Raw genomic sequence first — 9,923 nt, forward strand, 5'->3', positions numbered from 1 at the left:
TAGACAGACATATCGTATCGGTCAACAAATTTATGATGATGACCGTAACATGGCGTGTGGATTTCAGTCGTTCTTGCCCATAACTCTGAACAGATTTTGTGAAAGCAGCACAACCTTGTTAATGAAGTCCGTATAGTGATAGCATGCAATAACTTGTCCCTCCTTAATCAATCTAACACGTAATTAAAATACAGCTACTTTAATTGAATACATTTTTAAGGTTGAAACCATTGGTGATGCGTATATGGTTGCTAGCGGACTTCCGATTCCGAATGGTAACAGACATGCAGGGGAGGTTGGAACAATGGCGTTAGATCTTCTCAGCCAATGTGGAAAATTTACCATACGACATATGCCGGAAGTACCACTGAGACTTCGTATAGGATTGCATTCAGGTTAGTTGAATAGAATTGAGTAAAAAAGTCGACAAAATAAATGCAGACCCGACTCTATGTATTTTCTAACGCGTTTAGAAGATAAAATAATGATACATTATATTTGAACATATAAGTTAGAGATCACCCCCAGTTTTTGTTTTGGTGGGGTTCGTGTTGCTAAGTCTTTAGTTTTCTATGTTGTGTCATCTGCACCATTATTTATCTGTTTGTCTTTTTATTTTTGGCCATTGCGTTGTCAGTTTGTTTTCGATCTGCGAGTTTGACTGTCTCTCTGGTATCTTTCGTTCCTCTTTTAAAGCTGAGAAAGAATTCAAAGAGTATTTTTGTGTTTTAATTTAGGTTTGATACATTGTATATGAGAGTAAGCGCAAAAAGAGTTGTTTTACATTCAACTCACCAATAAGTACCCCTACGACACAACAATCAAAAGACATCTGTTGGTAACAATCAGGTTTTCAGCAGTGTGTCACAGTGTTAATCACCTCGAGTCGAGAATAAGGAGACCATACTTTAGGAGAATCAAAATCAAAATCAAAAGTCGAAGAAAAACAGACAAACATCATGTCCAAAAGAAAAAAAAAAGGCTGTGAACAATTTCAACAGCGACTATCAAAGAAACAACCCTGTCGAATGAACAAAATATGTGTCATTAAAGTTTGACGAATTTGTCTAACATTACATAAAATTTAGACGGTCTTTCATATAATTCCAAATGTTTTCTTCTATTCAATAGGGTCATGTGTAGCGGGAGTGGTAGGCCTTACCATGCCGAGGTATTGCCTTTTTGGTGATACAGTAAACACAGCATCTAGAATGGAGTCGACCGGTGCAGGTATGTTTATTGATACAAGAAACAAAACTACCAACTAGTGTACAAATAAGCGTCATATTCAATCGCATTTGAAAAATGTACGAACCCCAGCACTGAATGTTTTATGCCATGTTATCACAATATATACGAAACAAGACCAACATGCACAAAAAGTAATAAATTATGTTCGCCAAAATTTTGGATGGACATCTGTCTTATCTTCAATATTCATATTTTCAGCCTTTAAAGAGGACAATTTTGAAATTATTTACTTTAATCATTCTGTTAAGTTTTTTTTAATTCCACCCACCTCCAACAACAACAAAAAGATTTTCCCCAAAAATATCCTTTGAATCACTCCTGTCTAAGGATTTATCTTTTTTTTAATCTTGCAGCATCCATCAAAATATGATTATTTAGAAACGTCTTAATGGTGTTGTACAGTTGTGGGTTGCTGTCTTAATGAATTACACTACGCATCTTTTTGAATTCATAAATTATGACCATGCTTTCTATTTCAATAAGTTCAGTTCTTCGATTTGTTTTCAGTAACTGTGACCATTCTGTGACACACTATGATTTATTATTGTTTGACCTGTATGCGCATTTTTATTTAATATACCAGCACATATTTGTATGTAAATGTTTTAATCCTGTAGGCGTTCGGTGTTGGGGATAGATTTCTGTTAAATTGTTTCACTGCCTTTCTAGATTCTTGGCGATTGTATAGCCAGCAATATTGTTTCGATACTTGGCTATTGTTGATGGCCGTATGTTAACCAGTTGATGTTTTTTTTCTTCTTTTATGTGTCCTTGATATTCTGTCTCATTGACTTACACCTCCAGTTGACTTTAATTTATATGAGTTGTAATAAAAGCATAAAAAAATCAGTGCATGCCTGTAATTAGGTCTTGATTGAAAACCAAAGGCTAATGCATTCAGTTTAGGATGTATCTCAAACAGTAAGATCTTTTGAATTCAAAGAAGACACATGGATATATCTTTGAAATGAGAATACAAAAAATGCACGATTTTGTAAAAAAAATATTGCAACTTTAAAGATAGTTCGGATGATTTGAAGGTCAAGGAGAGGTAACAAAATTCTAAAGGATCAACAAGTTACGATATAATATGCTCATTTTTAAAATCAAACACTTACGCATTAGTTCGATTACCAAAACATTGGAAAGCTTTTGGTGATATATATATATTTTCGTCCCGTATATAACTTAATGTTTTTTTGTTACTTCAAATGAAGAATTTAATGTTTAAATGATGTTTGAATTATTTCTATGTGGAAAGAATATACTTTAAGGTTGTTCATATTGATTTCAGAAAAAAAACTTGTAGTTTAAAAAATCGACTACAATCTGTAAAACTCATGAGGATTGGACATTCAATTAATTATTCTAAAATTTCGCGAAAATTATTTTTTTATGTACTTGTTATAAATGTCTTTGATTATGTATTGCTTAAATGCAATTCCTTTATTTTATTGAAAATGCCTTCCGTTTTATGTTAGCTTTTAGGATCCATATTAGTCATACAACGAAAGTGAAACTTGATGAACTGGGTAGTTATAAAATGTCTTACAGAGGAGAAGTCGAATTAAAGGTGAGATTAGATATTTTTAACATTCAAAATATGTATGAATGGTCAGAAACCACAAAGTAAAATTTTCAACAAAAATAAACGGAAGGTAAAAGGAGTGTCAACTTAAAGACAACAAAGGCATAACCAGCTCCTGCTCTATAAATGGATATCGTCGTGTTTCTGATGATAAGTTAAATTATGTTCACAACTCGGTAGTATTTGTTAAAGAGTTAAATAAATGGAAATAGGATTTGATTGTGGATACTACAGTTTAACATACCCAATGGCATTTGATTAATTGCCTCTTTCCTAGACAATGTATTTATATATGCGTTTGTCAAATTTGTTTTAATTAATGAGACAACAACCCGACCAATGAGTAGAAATACGTCAAGGCCACCAATAGGTCTTCAACGCAGCGGTAAAATTCGACATATTGAGGCGGGCTTCAGCTGGACCCTAAACAATAATATATACTATTTCAGCCTAATGAACGCCACACTAAACTCTGAAACATACAAATGAACCAAAATTAAAAAAAAACACACTTGACTAACAAAGCTAAAGGTTCCTGACTTGGGACCGGCGCAAAAATTGCGGGGGTTAAACATGTTTTGTGAGATCTCAACCCTCCCCATATACCTCTTGCCAATGTAGAATAAACAAACACAAATAGTAAAACGAGTAAAACGCAGTTAAAAAGAAGACCGCGTCGGATGTTAGAATAAGTAACAGAAAAAACTAGGCAAACTGATAATGATCAATATAAATTAACAAAGGACACTAGCAGTTACTGACATGCCAGCTCCAGACCTCAATTAAATTGAAAGATTATGTCTTTATCATATGCAAATCAATCACAATCCCTTCTGTTAGGGGTTTAGTATCATGCCATCATAAAATATACGAGAAGATCATAACCCGTATCATGCCAACAACTGGTTTTAGAATAAATGTTTTTATTTCCGATGCAAAGACCCTATGAGTGAATCAATATCAATCTAATAAATGCCACCTTTAATCACTTGACAAAAGTATCGTAACCATATCCCGTGTGAATTAGTCTGTTAAAAGGTTTCGTTAGCTTTTGAGGTGAATGACGACTTTTTTGTGCTTTGTATACAATATTAAAATAAAAGATGGGATGTGAAATACCTCAACGTATGAGATGTATTCACGTTAATTTATATTTACGAATGATGTCCTTGTACCAATGATAAAATTTGGTAAAAGTTTTGACAAGTTCGTGATATAGAAAACACTGGTGTAATGATTTTTCAGTAATACAGAATGTCTTTCGTTAAAATCAATTACTATATGTTGTTACATACACGAGTTGAGATATATAAACACCATACGATGGTACCAAGGGAACGTCATCATCTAAAACCGGATAATTAACAGTAGGAAATGAAAAGTCGTACATTTTTGTATAAATTTTTCAGTTGAGATATAAATACCACTATCCAGGAAAGGACAGTGTTCAGTGTTAGTATTAGCTTTATTTAAAGTCGGTTCAATATGATAAATCTCTTTCGTGTACATACCGAAGTGGTCATTATTGAGAGCCAAAATATCATCTAAATATTTAAAAGTGTAAAACATAGTTTAAGTAGTAGTTTCATATTGCCTTGAGGTAAGAGTGGGTTCTTCCCTTTGTAAAACATGGACAAGTTAAATGTTTTGTACTACTGTATAAAGGAAAAACATGGCATTGCTTTTACTTTTATAGATTTTAGGATAATTCAAGATTCCACATCTTGTCAAGACCACCCAAGATTTGAAAGTTCGTATTCACACCACCTGTTTTGATTACGGATAAAATAAATATTAGTAATTTTGAAAAAGGTTACGGTTACCTTTAGTAGACCAAGCAATATAAAGTTGATTGTATTGACGATTACGGATTTTGGTGATCAGTAGAGTAAAGGAATATTTATTTCCTCAACTTTGGTTGGACTCCAAAGGAACATAAATTGTGCCTATGAAGGCCTTCTTTTTACTTTTTTATGTGTTGTTGCTTTATTTTTTGACTCCAAGGTTCAATATGCACGCCTTACATTGACGTGGCAGCTTACAATCAACGAAATATTGTAGCGGTACCAAATACTTTTACAACAGGGAAATATTTTATCAATTGGTTCTGTATACTTTTTCAACTCGTGAGCGTTATTGCCTGAAATAAAGAGCTTTCTATAACAAGCTTTCAAGTAAAATAAAAAAGGGAAAATCCATAACTGTCCGAAGTTATTAATCTGTTCATTGGTTGTCCATTTTATTTCATAGATTTTGGTATGATGGAATTTTGTGCTTGTTCGAGGTTTTTTTTAGTAATAGTTTATCATTATGAATTTATTCAAATTGTTTCGAATATGTGCAAAGAAGAGCTTGCTTTACTACAAATAAACACGTTTATTATCGCAACTTTATTTTGACCCAAGATGTGTTCTTTAATTAGTACCTTGTACTCATGCCTTGTCGTCTCATTGACATATCTTCTCAATAACATTACATAAAAAGACAATACCCCGGAACTTTATAAGTAAAAACGATTCACACATCACGTTATCGTACAAAAATTGACTTGATACTTTAAAGATATTTTACAAATAACTGACATTTTATAACATTTTCTCAATTATTCCGGTGAAAATAACAAAAAGTTCTCGATATACTTCCAAAAAGATGACGCCTTATTACATAAGATTCTTTTCCTACAATATTTTATAGATGTCATTAATCGCTTTTGAAGAAGATCTATTAGATGAGATTTTCATGTGCCTTGTATTGCTTTTAATTATTATTAATTTAACAATGTGTTTATTTACAAAGTTTCCCAAAAAATTCAATGGAGGCTTTATGCATCATTTGGAACCTGAGTCTCTCTTTACTTTGCAAATATTAGTCAACATATAAATCAATTTGATAAATCATGATATAAAATGCAAGGGTTTTTCTACTACATATCAATGTGTTTCAGGGAAAAGGACTGGCCAAGACATTTTGGTTGATAGGGAAAGATGACTTTAACAAACCTCTTCCAGAGCCGCCTCCCTTGGACAGGTAGTTCTTTGATACTTATACAGAAATAAACATTTGTAGATTTATTTAATTTATCGGATAGTTTTGACGAAGAGTTCACGTGTGGAGCAGGAACTGCTAACCCTTCTGCAGCACCTTAGTTCACCCCTGGTTTTTTGGTGATGTTCGTGTTGCTCAGTCTTTAGTTTTCTATGTTGTGTTTGATGGACTTGTTTGTCGATTTCCGCCATGACATAGTTAATTTTCTTCGACTTATGAGTGTCTCCTTGGTATCCTCCGTCTCTTTCGTTGTTCTCCTAATTTAATTTAAAATTTGTGATATGGCAGTAAATTTACACTTATTTCATACCAATCATTTGATTAGCAAATGATTCATAGCACAACACACAATAAGAATGAAAATCAGTTTAGGAAAAGATGTCAACACTGTAATATCGTAATAAAAATTAAAAGAAAATCATCCATAGTTATACTGGCCATTTTTAGCGCCAACTGAAGAACTTGTAGAAATGCTAAAAATTAGATTAATGCGCTTTATGCAGCACTTACATTAACAGTATTTTCACTCAGATGACTCAAATATAGCAAGGTATCCTCTGTATAAATTCTTCAGAATTTTTCTATATTACCTTCAATGTAGCAGTCATATATAAAAAAAAATATAACAAGTTTTAAGTTGTTGATATGTGTATATTATCGTTATGTACAGACATAGCGCATTATTGCGAAAAGTAACAATTTTATCACACATCATCTATGTATTCCAATTATTTTTCTTTCATGCTCTCAGTGCAAATAACCACGGGTAAGTTTGAAAGCTTTCTATCATTTTAGATGATTATTATTTAACATTATTCATTAAAAATATGTACAGAAAATGTTAAAAACTATGGTGAAAATATGTTTTGGGATATATCTTGCCCTCTTCATATAGTTTGTAACAAAAAAAGATTTCCTTGTCTATCAGTTGTTAAGCCAAATACGTTTTATTTCCAATATAATATCTGTATCGACTCTGTTGTTAATACATATACGTTGTAGTGGAATAACATGTCGATGGAAAAGTGGTAGGAAAAACGATGTTCTCACTCATATTTTGCCTAAATTATAATCGTTTTGTAACCGCTGCCCAACATAAAATAGACCTTAACTTCGGTCAAATACAAATTTATGTAAAAATCTCTAAATAGGTAATGCATGCATATCGTACGGTGACCTTTGGTTGTTTACAATCTCGTCCATTGGTCTCTGTTGGGTAGCTGTTTCATTGGCAATTATGCAACATCTTCTTATTCTAAACACTTACAGTATAGTTTTCTCTGAAGAAAATGCAGTAGATACAAGAAGACAAACAAAGTCATAATTCGAAGATGAACAGACCATTTGGATGAAGAGTTGTCTCATTTGCACTCATACCACATCTTCTTATTTTTACATACCTGTCTATTGCTTAAATGAAAAACGATGAGCAGACAAAATATTGGTCTACAAAGCACCACAAAGAAAAATAAAGTCTTTTTTTAAAATCCTGATGAATGAAATGTAGGAAAGACAAAAATCTAAAAATTGAAGATGTGGTATGATTGACAATGAGAAAATCTTTACCATCGACCAGATGATGTCAAAAGTTACATAGGTCATAGTACGGCCTTCAACAATGAGAAAACACATATCACACAGCAAGTTATAAAAGGCCCCAAAATTACAACTTAAAAATTATTAAAAAGAGTAAACTAACGGCCTGATTTATGTACACAACAACAAAGGAAAAACAAATATGATATACAGCAACAAACGATAACCACTGAATTACAGGCTTTTGACTTGGGATAGACACATACAAAAAGAGGCGGGGTTAAACATGTTTGCCGGCGTCAACCCCCACCCCAGTTGAGAAATTAGATATACCTTTTTAAGTCGGTTTTTGCTCTAACAATCAAAGATCGGAAGAGATGTTCAATAATTTTATTTTATTAGCTTTTTGTGAAGATACAAATAACTTGAAGCTGTTTTTATGTGCTAATACTGTAAAACCTTTTACGGGTCAAGATGCATGTAACTTGATGCTGCTTTTATGTGCTAATAATGTAAAACTTTTTACGGGTCAAGTGTTTCCAGAAATAAAATGAGAGTTTTACAATCTCCTTCGATATAGGTCAGATTTCATTAGTAACGTTTTCAGAGTTATGCCTCTTTGTATAAAAATGCCGAAAAATAGTCAGAATTTTGTTTTTTTGCCAGATAACTTGAGTATGCATGTTTCGAGTAAATGATTAAAATGAACAGAAAGCTAGTGAATGTTAAACACTGGACATTTTAAGGTTTTATGGCATTCTGAACGTTTGGACTTGGGGATAACTGTTGATGTTTATTTACAGATTAGAATCAGTGTTGTCAAAAGGTACACGTACCTCCACGAAGATAAAGACAGTGAAAGAGCAACGTCCTGTTAGATCTAATTTGGAAGAGGCAAACCATACCATAAAAGCCGAAGAAAACTCACATTTTACCAAACATACTGTGGAACAGTCGAATCATGAGTTAGAAGCCAAACACAATTCACTTGTGAAAAAAGAGGATGTTCAAATTAATAACAAAACCACTATACCTCCGGGTAATGGTATAATAAATGGTGCTATGGATACTACGTCTGACCAACTTAATGACGTAACTGTTTCAAACTTAAATTGTGACAACCTAATTTCACAGGAATCTATTGACTTGATACAAAACAATCGTGAAGATAAAGTAGTTCGTAACTGTTCCTCTGATTCGTCCATTACTACAAAAGTATCAGTTATGTCAGTCGATAGCATAGTGTCTTCTTCTGATTGCGAATTACGTTTGTTGAAAAGTTCAAGGTCATCAAAAGACGAATCTAACTCTCCGTTATCTCCAGTGTCGGAAGTATGAAATACTTTAAATAGAATTCCAATCATTTTCAGGACTCCTCACTTATCCATCCAAAAGAGGTTACTTTGTTATTTTTTTTTATTCTGTGATAAATAAGATGCAATCTATTTCCTGGGTATGTTAACATATGGTATATATTTTGTTTGTATGTTTTATCTATTCAATAAATGTGTTATATAAATCTTCACCTAATCATTAGACATGACTATTTTCGTGGAATATTAATTTTGAACCTGAGAGTGTGAAAATCAAATTCAATATAAAAAAGATAATTCATGCTACTGAAGGCCTTCTTAATCAGCGTCTTTGTCAATCTACCATCAACAACGATAAAAAAATTGTTGGCGTCTTTGTAAAAGGAGTAGGTTCGATAAGGCCCTAAAATGGCCCTTATTTTTAGCTAAAATTTCAAATTAGGATTTATTGACCAATATCACAATGAATCATAGCTAATACAGTGACTAGACAGGAAATAAGCCTTTTGTTGAAAATTAACGTACCTGCGTTTTATTCATGACGTCACAAATAGTACTCATTTTGATTTTCCTTGAAAAAATCAATGAAAATGGGTAAATTTCCATTGATTATTGGACAGGAAACATAGAGCGCATACGTCGACAAAAAAGATCTTTTAAAATAATGTTTGTAACTTGAATATTTACTTTGTCGACGCTTGCGCTCTATGTTTCCTAGTCCTAAGTTTGGTTGAAAAACGGCCGATTTTGTCAAATTTCGCCAAAATCTCTTATCTTGACCTATTTGGGATGTGAAAAACAACGCTTTAGAATAAAACTTTGACACAAATAGTTCTATTTAACTTTCTCATATGTCTTCAAGTCAACTTAAAACATTTTTTATCTTGTAACATTGAACTTTATAATCGGGTCCAAATATGGCCCTTACCGAATTTACTCCTTTACCATCAACTACAGCAACGTTTTTGTTGGCATCTTTGATAAATTTATTTATATGTTTTTTGAATTTTTAAGTCAGTTGTGTTGTATGTTGGAGATGTATGTTTACAAATTTTGGCTGCTGTGCATGATATAGAGACTGATCGTCTTTCTCATTGAATTCGGAGGCTGATTATTGTTGTTGGTTGCTGTCTGTCATATTTGTCTTTTGTTTATTGTTTTGCCACAAATTAGACCGTTACTTTTTCCGT

The 9,923-nt window shown here is 32.6% G+C and overlaps 1 protein-coding gene across 1 annotated transcript in view; it reads left to right on the plus strand.

Annotated features, from left to right (window-relative positions):
• LOC127699092 (retinal guanylyl cyclase 2-like) overlaps positions 1 to 8,894 on the plus strand; it is a 45,237-nt gene extending 36,343 nt beyond the window's left edge. The window contains exons 13-18 of the mRNA XM_052202828.1: positions 221 to 395; positions 1,132 to 1,230; positions 2,733 to 2,824; positions 5,784 to 5,866; positions 6,636 to 6,650; positions 8,224 to 8,894. Coding sequence (XP_052058788.1) covers positions 221 to 395; positions 1,132 to 1,230; positions 2,733 to 2,824; positions 5,784 to 5,866; positions 6,636 to 6,650; positions 8,224 to 8,758 — 999 coding nt within the window. The 3' untranslated portion in view covers positions 8,759 to 8,894. The remainder of the gene's footprint in view (positions 1 to 220; positions 396 to 1,131; positions 1,231 to 2,732; positions 2,825 to 5,783; positions 5,867 to 6,635; positions 6,651 to 8,223) is intronic.
• The last annotated feature ends 1,029 nt before the right edge of the window (positions 8,895 to 9,923 follow it).

The sequence above is a fragment of the Mytilus californianus genome, unplaced genomic scaffold (genome assembly GCF_021869535.1).
Source record: "Mytilus californianus isolate M0D057914Y unplaced genomic scaffold, xbMytCali1.0.p SCAF_4, whole genome shotgun sequence".
NCBI classification, from domain to species: Eukaryota; Metazoa; Mollusca; class Bivalvia; order Mytilida; family Mytilidae; genus Mytilus; species Mytilus californianus.